The following is a 25,174-nucleotide window of genomic DNA, read 5'->3' as shown; positions in this document are numbered from 1 at the left end:
CTGTCATATGTCTTTAGAAGACTTTGAATATCATGTGATTTATTCTGTTGCTAAATTGCTTAGTTTTCAAATGGATGTATTTCATGCATGGATATCTTCCTAAATTTGAAATGAGAATCATTTATAATAATAAAAAATTAACAAAAGAGATGCTTTAAGGTCCCGCAGCAGTTTCCCTCCACAATATAACCCTTATAAATTAACGTTTGAAAGCAACGAAATCCATAAAGCCATAAATATTAGTATTTTTATTTTACTAGTATTTTATAATTTTTATTAAATACTCTTTTTTTATATTTTGAAGTACAACAGTATTGTTGCAATAGTAATATATTTCTTTATTGATTTAATTTTTATAATATAAATAATAATAAAATACAAATATTATTTTTGAATAATAACTACTATTTTTATGGAGGAAAAAAGCTTTTCTTTTCCCTTTTGTCCTTAGCTGATCGCATGTCTAAATACTTCAAGGCATATATATTATTTTATGATACTTTTTTAAAGCTTCATTTAAACTGTATTGGAACGACTAGTACTTTCTTCAAAATGTCTCCTTTTGTGTTCCACAGAAGAAAGTCATAAGGGTTGAATCGACATGCGGGTGAGAAAATGATGACACAGAATGACACCGTTTAGATGAACAAATCTATTAACAGACCGAATTTTCTTGTTGACTCCATGATTTCTTGTCTGTTTTCGCTCTTTCCCGCTACAGTTCAGTTTTAATCCAAGATAGGGAGATGTTTCTATCTCCCTGCCCTTTTAATGCTCACGTCAATTTAATCTGTTCCCATTAATGGTTGAAGCAGCCTTTCCATCTCATATTTTCATTAGTTCTGACATTTGGGCAGCAGAGCCATCACAGGCTGTTACACTGCTACAAATGCTGAGCTAAACATGCTAAACACTCCGCTGTAATCTCCTCAAATCCACTTAAATGGAGAAGGCAAAAGCCATGGAACCCTGGCAGGCTCTTCCCTCTCCTCTCTTCCCTTCTTTTCTTTTCCTCACCTCTTTTCTTTTTGTTTTTTTTTCTTGCCCTGTCAAGCAGCTCCAGATGTCAGATCTATCAACACCCTGTCTGCTGTGAGGAGTGTGTGTGTGTGTGTGTATACACGTATCTCACAGCACAAGGCTACGCTCTTCTCGCCCTCAGTGGGATTTCTCCCATCACACCTCGACAGGAAGGCAAAGCCGGAGTTTTGCTGAGAAACGGAGAAGTGTCATGGAGAAGTGTGTGTGTGTGCAACAAAATGATGAGGGTGTGGAAGTTGTGACTGGATTGAAACTCTCATTCTTTTTTTTTTTTTTTAGCCGGTGAAACGCAGCTCTGTTGATCTGTTTTCATGGACTTCCTGCATTAGCTGATGTGCTCGAGCGACAGCATGTCCCTGAACCTGACACTGGCATCTTGCCAAAGAATATAAACTCATCGTAAACCACCACAGACATCTTTTCTCACTTCCTTTTTCTCGTCTAAAAAGCCTCTTGTAAACATATACATCATCAGCTTATTTCAGCAGGAGGGCCCTCATAAACTGTTTTTTTTTTTTTTTTTGCTCCACTGAAAAGAGCAAAGAACTGCACTTCGGATAATTACCCTCTCCTTCTTTTTCCCCCTTTTTCTCGCTCATCCACTCTTAGACACAGCTGTCTTTTGCTATTAGATGCTCTGTCTTCATCCCGGCTCGATGGAGGCTTTATGAGAAGGATGACCTTGGAACACTCTTATTAGAAGTTATGAGATCTCTTGTCGTTTTACAGCAGGAGAGCATCATTTTGAGAGGGCTGGTGCTGGTCTGAATAAAAGGTTTCAAGGAGTGCAGAGAGAAAGGAGACCAAGCGGGGAGTGCCGAGAGCATGAGAGGTGTAAAAGAGAGATCACAAGGAAGAGATAAAGACATCGTCTTCTCTGACCCACGCTGAGATGGACGGATGGATGAAGATATGGTAAATATGGAGATAAAAAGATCTAGATGATTAACAAAGAGCACAGATTGGAGTGATGAAGTGATATGCAATCAAAGCTCTTCCATGTAAATCACAGTTTTGTCTTTACCAGCTGTGACCACAAGAAACAACAGCATATTTTGACGGTTGCTTGGTTTCTATTTCTGTAGCATTACTCAGGGAGCAAAGACTTTTAGCCCACTCAACAGAACATAGTCAGCTGATATAAAAATATGTATGTCTTGCGTTAAAAGCACATAATTTCTGATAATTTGCAATAGTTTCTGTTTTATAGAGGTAAAAAAGGCAGATCTATTCACTGACATATTAAATAACCAGAGCGGATAGTCAGAATGTGCTTATTCAGAGACGAACATTGACAGTAATAAGTAGGTGGAGAAATCAGAGAATGTGCGGTGTTAAATCTTCATGCATCAAACCTACTAAAGTAAATTTATATTTGAGTTTGTGTATTCTGCTCATTTTGAGAATTAAGTTATTGCATAAAATTTGACATTAATTTGTGCTCATGAACTGAGCGGCAAAAACTCTGAATGTCACACAAATTTCAGTGATTTTAGGAGAGCAAATTCTTTTTGTAGAGGAACAGAACCATTGACAGTTTTACATTTTCAAATGAATGTAGTTTATTTTCAATATCTTGATCTTTGTATCTTGATGTTAAACTGGTGACATTTCAGTTTTGACATTTCAAAGATAAAACTTTAATCTGGCTTGATATTGTGTCTCTTATCAAATCAGTGTGGATCATCAGTATTAGCTAATTAATATTCATGAGCTCAGCCTTCTTATGAAGCTCCCCCTCCCTAAACTCATTCTGGTAGCACTTGGTTGCACCGTCTAGTGCGAAATTGGTCCAAAATTCTTCTCCACATAGGCTTTCATCACGGACAGACAAATTGCTTGTCACTTTGCACATCTTTGGTTGTGTCAATTCCAGTCTTCATGTTTGTGTGTGTGCGCAGGCAAAAAAAATAATTAGTCATGCATGAGATGCACATGTGAACAGCACAGTGCACAGTAGCCTGCCTTTTTTTTGTGTGTATGTAGGTAGGGTTAGTCACGGAAGACAACTCTTGCTTCATTACCCATAAAGTCTGCTTTTGTTTGAGTGTGTATGTGGCTGGAGGTGGAAATTCATCATGTTTAGAAGAAGTATGCTCAGCAACATCCTTCCTGCAGGTTATGAGCCTGGTTTCTGCCAAGGTTTTTTCTCTCTCCCTTCTGTCACCTGATGGAGATTTGGTACCTTGCCACTGTCGCCTTTGGCTTTTGACTTGCTTAGTTGGGGACACTTAATATTCAACAATATTATTGATCTGCCTGCACTGACACCAATATATGAGAACTGAACTGAGCTGGACGTTGACATCACTGTTTTCTCCAGAGCAGCTATATATATAAATGGATTAAATTAATAACTTTTTTACAACAAAAATGAACCATTACTGAACTTACTTAAGCTGGATTATGACGCTATTTTATTCTAGATCTGCTGTACAGCAGAAACAAACTTTGTTGCATTCTTTTCCTTTTATCAGTGTAAAGCTGCTTTGAAACAATCTGTATTGTAAAAAGCGCTATATAAATAAAGGTGACTTGACTTGACATAACTCAACAACAGACAGCACAAAATGTAGTGTTACGCTAAATTGTGCCCTTAGGCCAAATCTCTGTATGCTCAAATCAGTTTCAAATTTCAAAACATAATACCATAATACTAAACTTAATACCAGTCTTAGAATTATGATATCATAACATTCATAATATGTATAATAAAATAATATTAATATTTAATATTTAATAAATAGGGTTAATAAATATATATATAAATATATATATATATTAACCTTATTTATGTGCATATTAAATATTAATATTATTTTATTATTTATATATACTGTATATATAATGAATAATATATTAAATCATATTTTTTTATTTATTTTTATTTTTATATTTAAAAAGCTAAATTTTAATAATCCTAATGCTTTTATAAAATGGTGGCAACATCAATTTAAACATTTTTGTGAAACTTCAACAATGTCCTAATGTGGTTCATATAGGGTTAAGTTCACATAAAATGTTGGTTTAGTTTGAGTCATCGATGAATGACAGCTATTATGCCCTGCAATTCAGTGAGTCAGATGTTAATTTAGTAACTGCTGTGATGGATTGAGTAAATTATTCTTTAGAATGATTCAAACTGATAACTTGGGAGGTTTTGATTCACAGTACAAAGAAGCCATGAACTGAAGGCATTTTAATTTTTTGTTGTTTTGTTTTTTCTCTTAAAGGGGTGTGGGAGTTGAAAGGACCAGCACAAGAGTCACTCGGTCATAGCCCTAGGATAGCAAAAGCCTGGTGTGTTAGGCCAGTAAGTGCAGTGTTTTAACTGTTAATGTATGTGTGTACCGCTGCCTCCTTGGAAGTGTGTTTTGTCACTGAGAGAAGTGCCGCGTGGCAGGAAGCTGTGATGATCAGCAAATACACACAGAGTGAGTCATTCTGTCTCTGATGGATTCTTAGCTGATGCTGAAACCAGTACTAGAAACACTGCCGGCCAACGCGTACACATGCTGCCACTCTGGAAAAGGCACATGTTTGTGAGCATTGTGCTGTGCTCTTTCAAAAACAGCCCTGACAAGTCTTTTCTTTCTCCTCTCTCTTTTTTCTTTCTCTCGCTCCCACACGCAAATACACAAACACACACACACACACACACACGTTCTTTTGCTGTTATGTTAAGAGGTGCTGAGCCTCGCAGACTGAGCCGTGTTTTCTGAAGCAGGCGAAATCCAATCTGATTAGATTAGGGCGGATGTAAGTGAGAGGTCTGGGATTATAGGCCAGATGAAAACACACACACAGCCAGATTATGCCGTAAGCAGCAGTCAGAATTTACTGTTAAAACCAGCTGCTGCTTCTAAATTAAGCACTGTTGAGGAAAATGGAAACCATCAGATTGTGGTGAATCTATTTCGTTCCATAATTTAATTTAATGACAGAACAGAAATGAGTAGAATTGAAAAGAATAAATAAAATCAGTCCAGATCATAATAGAACATTACAAATCATAAGAGAATAAAATGGAATAGAATAGAATAGAATATCAGAACAGGACATGATCAGAACAAAAACCATAGTAAAAATCTGACAACGTCATAGAATTTGACAAAAGAGAATGGAATACAACAGAACATTGATAGAACATAACAAAAAATGAAACAAATGCAAAAAGACAGATCAGATCTAAATTGAATTAAATATGACAAATCAGAAGACATTAAAACAGAATATGAATGGAACATATCAGAACAACAAAGAACAAAACATAAAATAAAATAATAAAATAAAATATCGATTAAACATGATAGAACAGAATTGAATGATGTGTTTTTCTAGGGTGGAAACCAGACATATTTTGGATGTCTATTTAGCATGTCCACATCATTCTATTATACATGCTATTTCCCTCTTTTTGTGTGACTTCATGATTTGACATTTGGAGATTCATTTACATATCAATTACACTATTTTTCCCTTTTCTTCCTTCAGTTGCTTTCCTGTTTCCTTCTGCATCTTAATGAGTCAGATTTGCCCTCCTCTCTCTTTGTGCTGCCGCGCCTCAGCCCAGCACGAGGCAGTGTACGCCACATGTTCTAATCACTGCAGCTCCACTGGCACAAACGGTGACAGGAAACATTCAACGCATTGACTGGCGCAGACGTGAGAAATGGTGACTGGGAGAGTGCTTCCACCTAAATGAGATGTAGCTCTGTTACCGTCTCTGTTATCTGTTACGTTTAAATAGGTTCAATCCCAGGTGCGGGTGACCTGTTAACTGGAGAGGTACTGAGAGAAGCTTGTCAACGCTGTGCCCTTGAGCGAGTGGCACTGGCTCCTGCAATTAGCGTAATGTGGGTTGCTTTGGCAAAAAAGTGTTTGGTAAACAACAGGCAGGCAGAACCCTAATAACATGAACCCGAACGCTGATCCCAACACTGAGATCTACACATTCAAGTATGTATACAGAAATACCGCAATACAGCTGTTTATGTTTTTTACATTAATCATACAAAAATAATGTGGAGGTAAATCTGTTCAATTAATTAATTAGCATATCGTTTCATTAATTAATAATATGCTGTACATTAGCAATTCATACACTCTAAAAATATTCAAATTAAATAATAAATAAAGATGTTTATATAATAGATAGATGTTTTCATTAAGGCTGCATTTGATCAAAAAGCTATAATATTTTGAAATATCACAATTTAAAATATATTTTTCTATTTTAATATATTTTAAAATGTAATTTATTTCTGTGATAGCAAAGCTGATTTATGCTTTTTTTTTTTTTTTATAAATAAATAATAATCATAGTGTTACTTGATTTTAAACAGGCACCTTTTTTAAAATTCCTGACATGTGTGAGACTGGACTTTATGGTAGTGTAGTCACGTACCTTAATAGTTTTGGTCTGAAGTCTGAGTCCATTTAACGTGTTGATGGCTTTCTCTGCATCTTTTGGGTCAATGTAGTTGACGAAACCATAGCCAAGACTCTGCCCTGTAGTGAAGGAAAAGAAAATACTTATTTTAGCTTAAAACATTTCATTATGTTTAAAAAGACATTAAATTGTGAAAGCATTTCTTTTAACCACCCTTCCTTTGAAAGCCAATCACTTGTCCTTAGTTACCAACCCTAAAAAATTCTTTAAAACCACTTAAAAGCCTTCATCACAAAAACTATGCATACATTATGAAAAAGACGACATTAACAGTTAATGATATATGTAGCGTTAGCCTGATTAGTAGTGACTAGTTTGAGCTTGTTTAGAAAGTGCACATTAAGTGAAAGCTTCCCCTGGAAACCTCTGACAGTCTTTGGTGGAATTATTTTGATTTAACCTCTTCTAACCGTCGTCTGCTCCTCTGAAGGCGAGGCAGACATCAGCTGCTATTTGACTTAAATAGAAACCCTGCAGCTAAAGGCCTGTGTGGTACTGCTTTTTTCCTCCCTTTTCCTTTTCGTTCTTCAAAGATCTCGCCACACAAGTGCAGTGGAACTCGAGAACAGCGCTGCACTTATCCTCATTAATGGAAACAGACAGCGCTAAGTCCACAGTGTACACACAAAGTGAATCATAAATGCGTAAGAGTGTTACACCCTGCGCCAAACAAACATAAGCTATAGCGCGCCAGATACCGTGGGGGGTAAGCGGAGAACTTCTTGCTGCCCTCGCTTCAAACAGCATGCCTCTATCTCTTTCTCTCTGGATTATGGAGGATTACCAATCCCTCTGTCATTCATTAAGACTGAGAAGAGGCACTATTCAAAGCCTGACACTGATGTTTAAAAATTCCTTTAAATATAAATACTGTGATCCTAGACAATATTTTATTGCTCCGGTGATCAAAAGTGACAGTAAAGCCATTTTTAATATTACAAAGATACCGTTTTTTTTTTTTGGGGGGGAAAAAAAGTTGATATAATGATGCTGAAAATTTTGCTTTGCCAAGAATAAATTACATTTTACATATTGCAATTGTAATAATATTAAAGACATAATTTGGTCAAATAAATGCAGTCTTGGTGAGCATAGGAGACTCCTTTCAAAAACATAAAAAAAATATTGCTGACCCCAAACTTTTGAACAGTAGTGTATTTGTTAATGTAATATATAATTTTTTTGGTAACACTTTAGTTTAGGGTCCAGTTCTCATTATGAACTAGTTGCTTATTAGCATGCATATTACTAGAATATTGGCTGTTTATTAGTACTTATAAAGCACATATTAATGCCCTATTCTGCTTGACTTTGTTCTACATCCCTTAATCCTGCCCAATACCTAAACTTAACTACCTTACTAACTATTAATAAGCAGTAATTAAGAGTTTATTATGGCAAAAGTCTTAGTTAATAGTGAGAATTGGACCCCAAACTAAAGTGTGGGGGTCCAATCGTAATAAAGTGTACGAGGGCCCTTTTCATCGCTGCTTGCAGCTTTAATTGTGAATATTCTTGACATGTGTTGTGCCAAGCTCTAAAAGCGACAAAGTGTGTGTGTGTGTGTGTGTGTGTGGTTCAGGTAAACCCTACATTATGGGGAAAAAATGTCCCCACAAAGAGGGCACTATTTAAAATCCTTGACCTTCTGGGGAAATGTTTTGGTCCCCATGAGGAAAACAGCTTATAAATCAAACTAAGTGATGTTTTTTGAAAATGTAGAAATGCAGAAAATTGTCTGTGATGGGTAGGTTTAGGGCTAGGGTTAGGGAACAGAATATACAGTTTGTACAGTATAAAATCATTTTGTCTATGGAAAGTCCCCATAAAACTTGGAAACCCAATATGTGTGTGTGAGGGAGAAAATAGAAAAGGAAAAGGTTAGTGTAAATGAAGTGTGTTTCCAAAGTGCTGTCATGCAGAACTTGGATAATGATACATTTGGAGAATGCACCAGAGAAAAGAAAGACACTGACTCTGCCTAACCTCTCCATTTGTCTTTCTCTGTCTTCACCATCTCAGCTGTGTTCCTCGCTCCTTCCTTTGAGCCCCAGAGCATTTGGCCCCACGTTGGCATGCCCCGTAATGCCATTTTCATTGTGTGTATATGTGCGCGTGGGTGGATGCGTGTGTTTGCATGATTGTGTGTTTGAGTGTACAATAATGGGTTCATAAAACAATCTGTTTTGTAATGCCCCTTTGCCTGATGGCATTTCCATAACGTCGCTAGCAGTTGTTCTTGCCTCCTTTGGAGTTCTTGCCTGAGGATAAGGTGAGGCCGACCAAGGCCGCTTCAGTCAAAGGGATTTCTCCCACCAGTATAACACACACACACACACTACACACATCCCTTCTCCATCACACAGCGGTGCGACAGTTGAGATCTCAGTGGGGGACTAGAACCAGGCTGTTTGCTAAGAAAAAAGCACTAGCGCACACACGTACACTTGGGTTACAAGGACTGTTGTGAAATATTTCGTATTCTTAATATTTTAAGAAAATTAAAAGAAGAACCCCTTAGTGAGTTCATTTATTATTAATTTAAGTGCATAATTTCATTATTAGACTTTGTAGTCCATGGCAATACAAAGAATAAAATCACCCTGCTTTAAATAAAGGAGGCTGCGAGTTGTTTTGACAATCTCTAAGGCCCTTTTTTTGGCAAGGCAATTATTTAGCTAATTTAATTTCCCCGCGAACAGACACATTAACAGAACCTTAAACTGATCTCTATTAAATATCTCATATCTCATCTGTGCTCTCTAACAAACTGCAGAGGCACAATCTCAAAGAAAACATGTAATATTACAGACATGCACACACGCACATAGCCGTGTCATTAAACAAACTCCCTCTTTATCAACACAACTCACTGCTGCAAGCTGCACCTGCTTATGGACATACAGACATACTAAGGATGGGAAGGGTGGTCGACTAGTTGTCCAATAACAGACTACTGATTAGTGAGGTTGACTAGTTTATCTACTGTTTTTAATATTTTAGTAGTGATGCTTTAAAGGGGTTGAATAATGAGATGCAACTCTGCAGGGAGAGTATTAACATGCTAAAATCTCACAATAATTGTCAGCACACTAAAACCGACACTGAAGTTGAATCATTACTGCGATACTTTAAAAGAACCTTTGTTTACACTTTCATGTGAATTTTTACTTGAAATGTTTTGATTTAGACATTTGTAGATGCATTCAGAGAGTTTCTATACTCTTATGGGTTTGTAACTGAAACTTTTTTTTAACATTGTTTTAATAACAGTTTCAGACTGTTTAAAGTTTACTTTAGTTAATATCTTCAGAGCAGTTTTTGGTTGTGTTGTCTAGTGTTACTAGAAGGTTTCCTCTGTAGTTAGCAGAATTGGCAGAGAGAGAATTTATTTCATATGTAAGCAAAATTTACATTATAACTTTTACTGAAACAACCCCATAATAAATCAAAAAATTAATTTGAGAGAGCTAGTGAATCAGAATTGAATCAAATCAGGGAATATGGTTCAATATCTGTTGAAGGACTATATGTTCCAACATTTAGTCTGTGCTATTTTCAGTCTATGAACAGACTGGCCATCTATGGACATTGTGTTGAGGCTTTTGCTGTTTTTCAGCATTCTGTCTCAAGACAGACCCCCTGCATTCTGTTTCATTCTGTCTTTTTTGCAGCTGTGATTTTGAACACACAAAGCGCGCTGGGTGGAGTCTGGTGGACCCAATTATATGGGACTTCAGTAAAGCCAAATAGTTGTTCTGACAACCCATGTATTTTTTGCACTTCCTTAAAACACACAGACACATAAAAACTAAACATCAAACACGATACCTATACATGAGTGTATATATATATACTCAATACTGTATACTGTATTTGGGCATGCATATATGGTATACACACCTACACACAGAATATAAAATTCTGTTCACACAACCAGATCATATACCCACGCAGAGACAGCACATGAATGCAAAGCGCACAGAAACACAATCTCTTCAGCACAGCCAGGGTTACCTACAATGGACAACAGCGTAGGTACCGGAGAGGGTTACAGTCAGGTCTGCCTCATGAATTTATTATCGAGGGAAGTATAGGAATCATAAAGAATGTTTCATGGCAAAGTCAACATTTGCTATATTCTATGAATGTTTCATTTCATGTTTGATCTACAGAAGTGTGATTTATATTTTGTGTTGTTCTGTCATAAGCATTCAGGGCCGAGTGTGCTGTTTACATGAAATCAAAAAGAATATTCTCTTTTCTCTGGTGTAAAGCAAGATGATCGATACACATAAACTGTATAAAATCTGAAACTGCAAAAAGATGATTGAGGATTTTGACAGAGCCCATTAGATATATGCATTAAACATCAAATGCCACAGTAAAAGAGAATTACCTCAATGCTGTTTAATTAGTATAATGGTAATGTTAACTTATATATTTTAATTGTCAATTAAAATTGAAACTGAAATGATGCATTGCGCTTTTAATGAGCTTTTAATGAGTGCTGATCTCCGTTTTTCCAGCACTTTCTGTTCCCCAGCAGGATAGACGTGCAGTCAAATTTTGAAACATTGGAAAGGCTTTTTCAAAGACAATGCTTAACACCAATTAAAAGGATATTTTTCACAAATAAACAGCTTATGACTATTAGTGTGTAGGCTCCTGATGGGTTTTTCATTGCAATGGGACACGGCTAAAGCTGGAGCGTAATAGTAATGTGCGAGAGCTTGATGGAGACGGTGTGTGTGTGGGTAAAACAAAGAGTATAGGTTTGGCTGGATCCAAAAGCATCTTTCTCCTTTGACAGTTCAACTGTAGCCATGTATATTTATTGGAAAAAATATTTTTTTAATGTTTTTGAAAGAAGTCTCTTATGCTCTTAAAAACAAGGCTTTTGTTTGATCACAAACATTTACAAACAGTAATAATCTGAAATATTATTACAATTTAAAATGACTTTTGTATTATTTTCTTTTGTGATATATTTTCAGGATAAATGCTTAGTGCATGTTCTTGTGGTGCCGAAAATCAATGAGGATTTTCATGATGTCATTTCCTGCAGATCCAGAGCCTCACAGTTTAGGTGATTGGCTCAAAAATTATGTGCTCCCATGAGGAGCAAAGATGGCCGATTACAAGTCATGTACTTACAGGGGGTCCATTGCCAGACTAGCATCTGCCATTGAGAGAAACCGTAATGGATAACAGGTATTATAGACCCCTGCTGTATGATTTTATAATCTGGGGCATATGTTTTTGATACAAAAAATATTATCCATAATATGCACAGCTGTATATTGCTCCAGAGAGACATAGCGTGTGTTGTCATGTTTGTGAACCCACGGTATGTGTACATGAAAAAGATTATTACTGTCTCTGTGATCGAGAGGATGAGGAAGATGAGGAAGGGCAGGCGTAAGCTACAACCCCCAACCCCCACCCCAGTATGGGTCTCCTTTAGCCCTTGAGGAACATGCTGAGTTAAATGGGAGGAATGAGATGTTTCTCTCTCGTTAAATTGTAAGGCTGTTTGGAGTGAGAGGCTCCATTTGGAGGAGTCGTATTTGAACCATTACGCCTCTTACCTCAGCAGCAGGAGTCAGAGTGTGTGAGAAGATAAAATGAGTGTGTCCGGTGGGTGTCCTTCCTCTCTTTCTCACACACGCACACATACAGTACATTTTTACTTCATGGTACATATAATTTACAATAACACACTCACACACACATATATTTCCCTGTGCTGAACATCATTTATCATCAAAGCTTTGCACATGAAAGATATATTTGACTGATTTTCGCTGTTCTGCTGCTTGGCAGTGAGCTAAAAGTCTTCAGACTGGATTCTCGCTAATTTCACCCTCTCTCTACATCAATTGTTGATACATAATTTAAAGGCCCAGTGCTTCCATTGATTGAAAATGAGATGAACATTGTAGCAAACACAAAACTGCCTCCAGCAACCCCCCCCCTCCCCCAGCCCCCCTCCACAAACCCTCCGGCAGCCATGTTGAGTCGACAGTTGCAGTTCCCTTAAGCTTGAATCAGGTGGGAAAGCTGAAACTAGCATTCGTTTGGGAGAGAACAGCAGCACAGACGCAAGATGACAGTTCAACGAGCAACTGACGTTAACGCACCTTGATATCACAAAGCTTTCTGGCTACGAACAGGAAAATCTGTTTGGTCAGACTTAAATTTAGTCACATTTAAGATGTGGAAGGGGGAAAAAAAGCAAAGACGAAAATCCATTTCAATTTGTCAAAACAAATGTATTGCTGCTGCTTGCTTGCTTGACATTTTGCTCGTCGCTATTGCATCTTGGGACAGAAACATGTCTCTGCAGTAAAAGACATCTCAAAGACATTTTTGTTGCATTTTATATTATATAGAAATACACAGCTGCACCACTGAGGTCATCATGACTTATGTAATGCCAATAGATGGCAACGTACAACTTTATGGCTTCATTTTAATTAGCTTAGTGATCTTCCATCCAAAGAGACAAAAGCTGACTGAAGTGTAATTAGATAATGTAAGGTGCAATGAGATAATCTCTATTCTTAATGCTGTTTATCGTTGCATCTAATAGCCTTAATTCGACCCATTTGTACATAAAACACTTAAGGGATGCCTAAGTGCTCTCTCCCAGACAAAAGCATCATTCTGATTGGATTTGCATTAGAGATTCATATTTCGCCTAAGAGGTTGTGTAAAACCATTAGCTTACCTTACCCTGCACAAATGTAAGGCCTGTTTCCTTATGTACCTACCTACTGTGTATTTTACTGCGTGTTTTACAAGGAAAAATAAACATTGCCTTTTCCCCTTCTATTTATAAAGAACTTATATTGATATGAAAACTAAAAACTAAAATAAAAATTATATTATAAGATATAAAGTTCCATTTTGGGATACAAAATCACATGGTATTTAAAGTTTAAATTTATTTCATCTGTGACATACACTGGTGTTCAAACGTTTGGATTCGGTAAGATTTTATCAAAAAGCATGCATTTATTTTGTCAAAAATTCAGTAAACAGTCATATTGTGATATATATACCAAGTTCTGTCATGAAACTCTAGATGGGTCCTTAATGCAACCTGATGATAATTACATTGCACAAGCTATGCACTACATGGCACAAGCTGATGTCGCATCTGCAGCCAATGAGCTTGAGGCTCAACATTTAACTAGCTGGTAAGCGTAGCAGTTTGCAGCACTCTTTCAGAGTTCTTCTGAAACCCTCCACCTTCCCTAGCTCCAGCTGTATAGATTTGCACCAGGTAATTCAATGCTTTGAAGCAGTAGGCCTATGTCTTACATGCTAACAGCAGAGTATCGGTATTGGCAGTAGCAAGTCCCGTACTTGCTCTGCAGCAGCAATAACCAACAACAGCAATAATCAACAGTATGGCAGCAGAAGCAGCGTAGCAGATCTTTTCAGCCAAGACCAAATACATTAACATTGTTATATCCATTACCATGCTAAAAATCTTTTTAGAGTTGTCATGATAAATTATCATTTTTGTAATTAAAATATATTTATTGAATTTTCAATAAACAACAAACAACCAAAGCAATACAAAAATACCACACGCAGTCCCTCACCCAAATATAACAGGATGAGTACAGAATACAATACATTACAATAGAACCATATGTAATAGTACAGACATAGACCAAAACAAAAGTAAGCCTTAATTAGGTCCAATAAGTTAAGGGAAGTAATAAAAAAATATATAGGAAAATCAAGGGATATAGGAAAATCAAGTCATGCGCATAGTAAATAATGTGTGCTACTAACTTGGCGATACAAGAGCTCAACTGGGAAAAACAAAAATAATTGTGCAGTGTAGACGGTCAATCAGTCAATGGAGACTGTATCCAGTCACAAAGATTTAACATGCTCTAAAAAGGGTAAACAAATTCTTGAAAATTTAACCATGGAACCACAAAGGCAGTGTTTAATTTTTTCAACTTTCACAAAAAATAGGGCATCTTTCATCCACTGAGTATGAAAATATTATAATAATAAAAAATAAAAAAATTCTATTTTAATATATTTTAAAATGTAATTTATTCTTGTTATGACAGCTATACTTTTGGCAGCCATTATTCCAGTTTTCAGTGTCACATAATCCTTCAGAAATCATTCTAATATGCCAATTTGGTTTTCAAGAAACACGTATTGTGTTGAAAATTGTTTTGTTGCTTAATATTTTTGTGGAAATCATTATACAAATTTTCTCAAGATTCTTTGATGAATAGAAAGTTCAAAAGAAAAGCATTCATTTGAAATAAACATTTTCAGTAATAATGTGAAAGTCTTTGTCACTTTTTATGCACTGCTACATAAAAGTAGTCTCAATTGTGAGATGAAGTTGCGATTAAGAAAGCTGAATATGTGAAATTTAAAATCTCATTTTGTATTAAGTGAATTATATAAAATTGAAGATAATGGGACATAGATTGATGAACTTTTTGTTTGCTGCGTTTTCTGGAGTTCTGAAGGCACAGATTCCGTGTGGGCCGGCACATTGCTAAAGTCAGTCGAGAAACCAATTTGATCATTTACCCAATGTCTTTACCAACACCTTCCCTAGTAAACCCTACACTGTAAATCCATCTGAAACTGTGCGTCTGTATTTTGCTGTGCCAGGCTGGCGACAGCTGGAAGACACAGGAATCTCCCGCCCCCGTTCCCCCACTCTGCTGTGCCGGAGCCTGCGGCGTGTTGGCGTGTAGCCTGCAGTGTGTGGGCTGTCTGGGAGGAGTGTGCATGTGGAAACGAAAGGAGCCCCTTTAAATCTGGGACACCCCAACGAAGCGACGTCAGACCCCGCATATTAGATGACAACACTGGCAGCCACCCCAGGGAATGCTGAGATCCCACGCTCTCTTGGAACTGCTGGAGCTGCATGGAGCCAGTGGCTAATGCCAAGCTAACCGTAAGGTAATGTTTGTAACTAACCTCAACAACACTTCGTGGGCTAGTAAAAATGCTAGGGGAAAAAAGAACAATAAAGTTTGCAATATGTGTGAGATCATTAATGGAAATATTGTCCAGATTTCAGAAAATTTGTTGCCGTTTAAGCTCGGTTCTGGATCATATAGATCAGTGGTTCTCAACTGTTTTGGCCATGGGACCCACATTTTCCCATGGTCGTTAAGCAGCAACCCAATTTCTTCTAAGAATTTGTATATATATATACAGTAGTCTAGCAGTCCAAACTAGTTTTTGTTAATACAATAAAGTTAGTAAGTTGGTAAACAAGTTACGAAAATAACGTTAGAATAATGACACTGACTTCTGATAGCATCTAATCTGACTGCAGATACTGAATCAGGACAGCGTGTTTTTCTCAGGCACTCTTTACTTAAACTGCGTCTGACAGAAGTCAACAGCTTTCACGCACAATTTTCAAAATAAAAGTCTCACATCAGCAAAACATGGAATTACATTTGTTGTTGTTTCTTTGACTGCACATTCCGCGACCCACTCAAAATGGTCCTATGACCCACCAGTTGAGAAACACTGATATAGATAAATGGTGACTCACTAAGAATAAGCAAACATTTTTTAAATATATTTATATATAGGTAAAGAGAGGAAAATAAATTATGGAAACGGGAAAAGGATTGTGGAATTTTGTGAACTGGTTCTCTAATTCAATTCTTGAAACTCAAATTAATTTCCTGAATTTGAGCAAACAGCATGCAGAATCGCCAATTGAATTTGAATTTTGAAAAGTATAATTGAAATTTCCATAACTAAAAAGCCACATTTGAAGATGCCACTTAAGTGCCATTTTTAGAATTTCTATTTTGTTTGTATTTTTATTTATTTGAATTTGATTGTATATTTAATAAATTAACTTTTGCAGACCGGGGTGGTAGAACACTCACCAGAATGCATTACCTGTGTTGAATTCCTTTGAAATGCAATTCAATAAAGTCCTCTTCCTGTCATTCCAATTCAACTTCCTGTAAGATGTGGCCAATTCACATTTATACTAAACTAAAAGGGGGCCAATTCTTCAATCCTGAATTTTGCCCAACTTATTGTTGCCGCACAACAGCTAACCACAAGGCCACGGCTCCAACTCAGGTATATGATTGCTTAAAGAATGTCAGCAGCAAAAAAAGATAAAAGAGAGAAAATAAAGTCAATTATTCCCCATGCACATTTTTATATAACCCAATAGAGGGTAAATAGCCTTTAAAAAAACAAACAAAACAGAAGGTGATTAGTTTATTCCTGTGCTCATGTTTGTCAGTAGCTTTGAGATGGTGACAGAAAGTTCATTGTCAAACTATGTAAATGAGGTCTGAATAACAACCTATCATTTACTTTGTTTACTCCAGGCTGAGCGCGGAACACATCACGGCACTGAATTATGTGAGGAAGTCAGTGTTCCCTGCAATCACTATAGTAGCTAATTCCTGCCATTCTATCAGACTTTTTCCTACTACCAATTTCAGCTGTACGGTTGCACCATTTAGATGCTGTGTTGCATGTGTTGGCTCGTTTAATTCGGCCTAATGCTGTTTTTAACAGGAAATGACAAAACATGGGAAACAGTTCATGTTTTATTTCTACAGCATCAGATAAACACGGCGCATGTTTGACATGGTGGTTTTTCACACGTTCGCAGCAGTCTAACACTTACTGAGGTGTTTCAAACCTCAACGTGCTTTTGCAAACATCAAGCACAATGAATTTTTCATGCCACTACATCTGCTTTTCCCTGCAGTTTTTCATCAGTGTGATTGTGTGAGTTTCAGCACATCTGCGAAGGACTGCTTAGATGTCTTTCTGGTTTTAAATCACATGCCGTTCTTAATTTGCTGGCGGGCGGCGCAGGCTGCACTCTGGTCAGTGTAGAGACAGAAGCCATATACAGCAACATATTGATGTCGGCTCAGCTTGGCGCTAAGGTTAGCACGCGCTAAGCTTGGCAGCAGACAGCGGACACCGCGTTTGGGTCAGCAGCGTGACAGATGGTTAGGTGCTCGGCGTGCGAGTGGGTTGTGTACCTGAACAAGCAGTCGCACAAAGCAGCTTTGATGTAAGCTACATAAGTGTTAAACATAGAGTGAACTGATAGCAGCACCGCCGCCTGCGCCAATCCATTAAATACCAACAATGGCATCTGTGGATTGGACAAGAAAGGGAAAATAATGAAGCAAAATGGCAGGCGACAAATAGGCTGGGAGCGATAGCATGTGCCGGTTGCTTTTCTGATACACAGAGAGAGGCCTAAACCGCAGGGGGGTGGTGCGAGGGGGGTTGGCGCTGTTTCTCAGAAGCCATTTTTAATCGTGCGGTAATTATTTACTGCTTGAAGAATATGAACAGAAGATTATCTGCAGTCGCTCTTTTCCCCCTCTCTCCTCATCAGATGGAAAATCACAGATGCAATCAATTCACGTCCTTGTCTGAGTGTGTCCTTTTTCTGCCGTATCATTATAAACACAATTGTGTTCATTTTCACGCAGAAAAAGGATCCGCCGTGTCGAAAGCCTGACAAGTATCCAATTCTTTTCCCCTTTCAAACCGCCGCTCAATCAGTCTTTTCCATTTTGCTTTGTGCTGATAGCCAGAAGCGTTAACACTTTCTTAATGTATTCCATTAAAAGTTTTCATTCAATATGATTCCTGGCTCACAAGAAAATCACCATTACTCCCTATGGGCTATGTGTTTATCCTCATTATTAGCACAGAACGGGGTGTTGCTGAGGTAGCAACACTGTGCTGGGGATGTGTGCATTTAGAGTAGGGGATTTTCAGCTTGATATGAACCTTTAAAAACAAAAGCTTTCCGCTAAGTTAGCAGCATCGCCATCTGCTTTATTCGGCATCTCGACACAATCCTTGCGGTAATGACTTCTGAAATGCTTTCCCCACTGAGAGGGATGTGATAAAGCCGTTTCTGCTGACAGTTTACATAATCGCTGATAAATATTTGGTCCACTGTTTTGTTTTTTTACTCACAGAGTGTAAATTATTCTTAGAATTATTTTTGTGCAATGAATCAACAATTTTAATAAAAATCAGAGATGAGTTTTGTTTGTGGTTTGTAAGTACATTTGTGCATTATTAGCATATACAAAGTTGTTTCTTCAACTATAGGGAATTATAATTATATGAAGGTCATATTAACACTGTTTTGGAAACTTTACAGTGTCTTCATAATTTATTTTGTGCTTTTTTTCAAGTGCCCCCTTTTTGTACAGATTTTATTATTCTAATCGTTCAATCAAACATGGAAAATTCACTATAAAATATATATCTTTTATATATATATATATATTTTTTTTTTTGTTGTAAATTTCCCTTTTGAATAGACTTTTTTTTGTTATTTACTCTCCTATTAACATATTTAATAATGTGTATTTAGGATAAATCACGTTAACTATGAAATTAGCCTTAGCAAGACAAAGGAGTTTGCCATTTTAATCCTAAAATGTTTAAGTGTCATTTCCATCGTTCAATGAATGGTGGTTGATGCATGAAAATAAAATTTTGGACATTGTTAGTAGGTTGTAAAGTATGTTTTAAGGTATTTCACTTTCTAAAAGGCTGCAGGGCCAAAAGTGGCCATAGTTGAAGAAACATCCGTGCGTGTATGACTACATTAAATAAAAGATTGAGCCTTAGGTCTCCGGTGTATTCAAGTACAGCTAGAGGTCAGAAAGAAGATGATGAGAGAGCATGTGTGCATGTGAAAGTGCAAGGAGAGGAAAGAGAAGGACGGATAAACAATCTGGGGTGGCACTTTGGCAAGCGGCAATCACCAGGGTTTGACAGGGCAAGAGAACAGTAGCCGTGGCAAACGGTACATCACTGCATTGCGTCTCATCAAAGCTGACAGGAGCGGGGGAAGGAGAAAAAAAAGGAAAAGAAGAAGCCTGTCTATTACGTGCAAAGGCCCAAAGCTTCTCACCTTGTCGAGGGAGCCGTCTCTCTCTAGCTTTTCAAGTGCTGTGTAAAAGGCTCTCTTGTACGTCAAAATTCTTTGAAAAGCTGAGAAGTGACTTCTCGTCGACGTCCATACCCTATAGATGAAAGCCGAGCGGAGAGCTCAGGAAGGTTGATCTGGTCAAATATTATGACATCGAGGTTCAGATACAATCTCTGATGCCCCGCAATCTATTTTGAACCCCAGACAGCAGCTAATGACGGCAGCAGAGAGAACTCGCAGTCTCCTAGCTCGCTCTGCTTTTACAATGATCAAGAAGCGATTTGTTAGCTTAAAATTCTGAACTGGGAAATTGGACCCCTGGGATCCCAGAGCAAAGAGTGCAGTACAGGGAAGAGCCATATTTATGATGCACTATGTGTTACCGAGCCTGAACAAGGACAGAGCGGTAAGACAGTGAGTGATCCCGGTTAACGTTATCTTTTCACTTACACAACCGTCAATTTGATAAAACGCGTTCCATTTGGTGTATGTGAGGATTTCCTGAGACTTTAGTGAATTTCCCACATGTAAAGACTGAAAAAGGAGCATGTGTCAACTCTCATGACGATGGTTCTAATGACAATTCTCTTGCCCGACCATCTGACTGCCTGGCAATGAAATCCTACAAAACCTGTGGTCAAGAGCCAAGAGTCTCTCTGTCTCTCTATCTCTCTCTCTCCCCTTTTGTCTAAAAACCAGTGGCTTTAGGCCCGGCCCTGTTTTAATGAGATTATCCAGAGCGAAGTGTCACTAAGTAGGATATAAAATGGAGGCCATTATCTGGCATTATTTCTGAGCAGCTTCGCCATCCATCTGCTTACCACCCACATAGTCACTACGGTGGGATTAGAACTCTTATTAGCAGGGGAGTGCTGCTTAAACACCTCTATGTCCTCTTTCTCTCTCCTCCTTTCTCTCTGGGCACTGTAAACAAAGAATAGCCATTCTCATCCAGTGTTTCCAACTCTGGAATTTCTTTGACCTGATTCAACTGCGTCGAACAGACCCATTGAAGCAATGATATTAATGTAAGACTTCATTATTAATTTCATTTGTCCTATTAAATATTCAACAATGGAGTAAAAAGAAAAAGCCATTTTTGTGATACAAGGTTGCTGGTTTTGGATGGACCTTCAAAATGCAGAATATTCTAAAATGACTTTGTTATTTAGATTTTTTTTATTAAAACTAAAATAATTTAATTGTTATTTTATTTGTATTATTTAGTTGACATTTTAAAGATCGCATGGTGCTTGCCTCATTTTAAAAATGTTTCTAAATATATTTCCATATATGCTATAAGCATATAAATATTTGAGTAAATCTTGTAATTAACTTGATTAACATTAATAGACAGCTGAGAAAAGTTAATGACTACCTCCATTCCAACCAAAGTGGCTCCCATCCCATAGTTTCCCTTTTTAACCTATAATATCAAAGACATTGTGCCTCTTCTGCCTCTACTACACACAGTTCATTATGCAAATCAAATGCAATGTTTTTGTTTGTTTTCCCCCTCCTTATTATTACCTGTGATTTTGTCTCGAACCAGCTTGCAGGACTCAATCTCGCCAATGCTGCCAAAGAGGCTGCGGAACTCTTCCTGGGTCATGTTCTGGGGCAGGTAGTTGACGATGAGGTTGGTCTTGCTGTCGTCATTAGGGCCGCCGGTCTGCATGGGCGAGGGGCAACTGCGGCTGTTGCTGGAGGGCCCGTTGGCCGTGCCAGAGTTTGGCCCATTCGTCACCTGAGGCTCCATGTTGCTGATTATCTGCAGACAAAAGAAGGTTTGAAGGATGTGGCATCTGAAACGTATGCAGTTTACTAATTCCTCAAAGAATATTATGATATTAAACCATAGAGAAAAAGCATATTTTAGCATTTACAAATCGGATTTACTATATATATTGATTACTTTAAGAAAATCTGTGGAGTTACTGACATCCCAGATAAAGGGGTTTGGAATAATCTGGTGTATGTAGCTGCAACTGCAACTATTAACTGCAAAACCTCACAGACTGACTCTAAATAATACAATGCATGACACACTTACTGAAAAACTGTTTATGCATCTCTAGACTTTCACTAGCTTTCTTCCACTCTCCCTCCCCCTCGCTGTATTACTGATATTTTTTAGTTTGGCTGTGCGTTTTGATGGTTGGCTCAACCTGACAGGTTAACAATGTGAGCCCTTCAGTGTGGAACGACTGTCATGGCGAACATCGTTTGCCACTGGTTTAGCTGTGCGCTTTTAAGAGCAGGTGTTTGAAGAGAAGCTGGCTGGCCCTGGGGAAGAAGGAACAGAGGAGGCCCCAGTCTGTGCTGCTTTTCAGCCTCAAACTTTTTATTTCAAGATTGTTCCACACCGCAGTTAAATGTATTCACCCATTTGCATAAAGCATGTTTGTGTGTGAGCGCATGTGTGTTTAATTTTGTCACCCGACTCTATTTGAGGGGGCTGGGTGACATCTGGAATCGTGTCATATTCTAACTGTCACGAAGGTTGGAGATATGCGTGCGAGTGAGCGTGTGTAAGCGAGAGCAGATTAGGGGGTAAGTCTTAATGGTTGCAAAAGCAAAACTCCATGAGATTTTCTCAGGGGAACAAACAACAGCTACATCAGTCAGAGGAGCACGTTTATGACAGATTTTGCTTTAGCTTTTACACCTTTTATAACACTAGACTGACATTCTCCGACTGTCTGGACAGCCATGGCAAAGCCTAAAACCGTGTCCTAACCAGACATGATGTGACAAAGTGACACTATATTTTGTCTGTCGCTTGGTTTTTATTTCTGCGCTGTCATTCCGAGTAGCCCAGAATGCGCTGAAATATTACTGGACCAAAGGAGGAGAGACTAAAAATCATAAGAGGAATTTTAGAAAATACAGTCTAGTTGGAATCTTTGCAGATTCTTGTCACATCGAGTCTGATTAAGACACGGTGTAACGCTGTCCCATTGTATGCTGTGTGCGTGTCAGTCTTAGGAACATTCCATGAATGTTCTCATTGGTAGACAAAAGTCTTAGACCAAAAAGAGGATAGAAGAAGGAAAAAACTAAACAAATAAGATTTAAAACAGCAAGCATGACCTGATTATAGCTTATTCGAAGCTGATTCTGTAAGTCAACCATGTTTAATATTCATTTTCTTTTCCTCTCTGATTGGATGTGGCATAATTCAGATCAAGATCTGCACTGAGAGAGTGAAGGAAAAGCGCTAATGTTTCCTGCTGATAGATTCAAGAGTGTAAAATAATAGAGATGAGGAGGAGAGAAAAAAATGGATCTAAGCTGAAATTCAGCTGTACTTATTTTTAGCTCTTCAAAAAATACACTGCATCTGCACTCTGAAGTTTGACTCTCCTTTATCAAAGTGGGAATATTTAGAAAGGTTAACAATTTTTCCCCATCTGACACCACGCTCGTGTTTGCACTTGGAGTATTTTTGAGAAACACGCAGGCACAGTAAAGAGGATGCTAAAACCAAAGCTATTTACTTGTGTATGATGAGAAACCATCAAAAATAGCTGCAGCATTTCTCAGTCTCCCTAAGTGATCTTTAAAGTCAATGTAATATCAAAATTGACCCTATTTACCTCCTTAATGCCTGTTTTGGGTCTTTATGAATTATTCATCGGGCAAGTTATTCCCAATTTAAAAAAAAAGTCTTAAAATGTAATAACTGGCTCTTCCTCTGAAATGACTTTCCTTTTACAATGGCATCACTTATGCTGCATGATCTATTGAACAATGTTAACCAATAGCCAATAGCAACTATATAAAAGGACAAAAGGAAAAAAGTGTGCGTGTATATATTTATATATATATATATATATATTTATTTATTTATTTATTTATTTATTACACGGCTCTGTGAAATACTTGATTCTGATGATCAAGATTCTGGTTCTGGTCAATCGTGGCATCCAGAAAGAAGTTAGTGCTTTACGCTTACGTATTGCTACATATATACTGTACATTTAATAAATATCATGTTTCACTTTATTACATTATTACAAAAAAGACAGATGCCCCTTTTTGGATCAATTGCTGTGCCTCTGTTTTTAGTCTTTGTAGACGTTCACATTTTTCCGACGTGACAAATAGAAAAAAAGCTGCCTGCAGCCCATAGGAGGCTCATCTGCAAAGCTCCCAGGATATGCATGTAAATGGATCCTGTTCCGCACTTCTCTGCAGAAAAGGGGGATGGAGCGACACAAAGGGACAAAATAGCCATCGCCACAGCAGGTTTTGATTGATGTGTGTGTGTACATGTTTAATTCTGTGTGCATGTGTGAGGGGAAACATATTAAGTCTGTCTGCTGCTCCTGCGGTGCACTGTTCTTTCAGGGGAAAAAGAAATGCTCAAACCTCATGGGATAAGAGCTTTGAATATTCCAGAGAAGGAACCGATGGAAGTGGACACCTTTCATTCTGGTTCCAAGGACCTGTTGTGTCTCGATGGCCAATTAAAAACCTTTCTTTCCTTTGTGATCCTTTCACTAGCACTCATATGCTGCCTTATTATTTTCCTGTAGTTGAACTACCTCGTTGTCATATTGAGAAGGGTAATTGTTCTTTTACATACTCACTATTGCTGGACATTTGCCCCAGCAGCTGACAGGGGTCAGTGTGGTGACTTTCCTTTAACTACTTTCCCTGAGTAGTAAAGATTAGATTGAAAGGCAAAAATGGCAATCTCAGTAAATAGATTTTACTGTAAGGATTTTTATTTTAGTTATTCTTTCTGCAGGTTGTGGTCAGTAGGTGGTGACAACAGTCTTTATGAGTTTTTTATCAGTTATTTAGCCAATTGATTAATTAAAAAATGCTGAATCATTCAGGAATGAAACATTGGCCTAAGTCATTGAATTGTTCACTTAAGTGATATGTTCAAAACAATATTAGGCTAGGAACTATGTTGAAATATATTACATATATTGAAATTGGCTACTATATATTTATAATACAGACTTTTTAATATAAAATAATATATATGTATAGTATATATGTAGAGAATATAGTCTGTGGAAACACTATTATCTGAGATAAAATACACAATATAGCAAAGGTTTCAGGGACTATATATATTTATTGTTTTATTAACCAAATTTATTAAGAGTCTTTCTTTCTGTAGAAGAAATAGTCTGTGAAACCCTTGCTATATTGTGCATTTTATCTCAGATGGTATGCTTTATTGACCAATCAGCATGACTTGAACTATCCAGAAAGCAGCTGTGGTTAGGCAAAAAAGGTAGTCTGCTTCCCCCAACTCGCTCTTTTTTGTTGCTGTTTACAGCAGGGTTTGGCTAGTTATATTGGGCCATTTAGTATGGGGATCATGTGCTAACTGAGCAACTGGCATTGATATTTGGTGATATTGATGGGAATAGCTTTGTCCAGGTTTTGCAGAGTCTAGGGCTGTCACAGAGAAAGATATGATTTCTCAGGATATCTATTTCAGTGATATCTGTCAAGAAGTAGGGAAATTTAATGAGTGGCATCCATAAATTGTGCTTACAGCACCTTTAACTGAACAGTACAGTATAAACTATTGTGGTTTGGGATGCTAGCTAAGGCAGAGCCTAGCTGGCTCTATCTGTTTGTGCTTTAGCTGTAGAAGGTAGGGAGACAGTTAGACAGACAGACAGGCAAGGCAAGCAGACAGGCAGACATGCTAAGCCATCACAAAGGCCTTGGTGTCA

General features: G+C 37.7%; 1 protein-coding gene across 12 annotated transcripts in view; it reads right to left on the bottom strand.

Moving 5' to 3' along the window:
- Positions 1-25,174, bottom strand: part of elavl4 (ELAV like neuron-specific RNA binding protein 4) — a 77,471-nt gene that overhangs the window by 19,461 nt on the left and 32,836 nt on the right. For all 12 annotated transcript variants that reach the window (XM_082188310.1, XM_082188306.1, XM_082188311.1 and 9 more), the window contains 2 exons: positions 20,997-21,237; positions 6,449-6,552 (listed from right to left, as the gene is read on the bottom strand). In XM_082188310.1, coding sequence (XP_082044436.1) covers positions 6,449-6,552; positions 20,997-21,237 — 345 coding nt within the window. The remainder of the gene's footprint in view (positions 1-6,448; positions 6,553-20,996; positions 21,238-25,174) is intronic.

This window comes from Leuciscus leuciscus (assembly GCF_965113295.1).
Source record: "Leuciscus leuciscus genome assembly, chromosome: 13".
Classification (NCBI taxonomy): Eukaryota; Metazoa; Chordata; class Actinopteri; order Cypriniformes; family Leuciscidae; genus Leuciscus; species Leuciscus leuciscus.
Note: the sequence above shows the minus strand (reverse complement) of the source record. Positions and strands in the feature narration are given on the sequence as shown.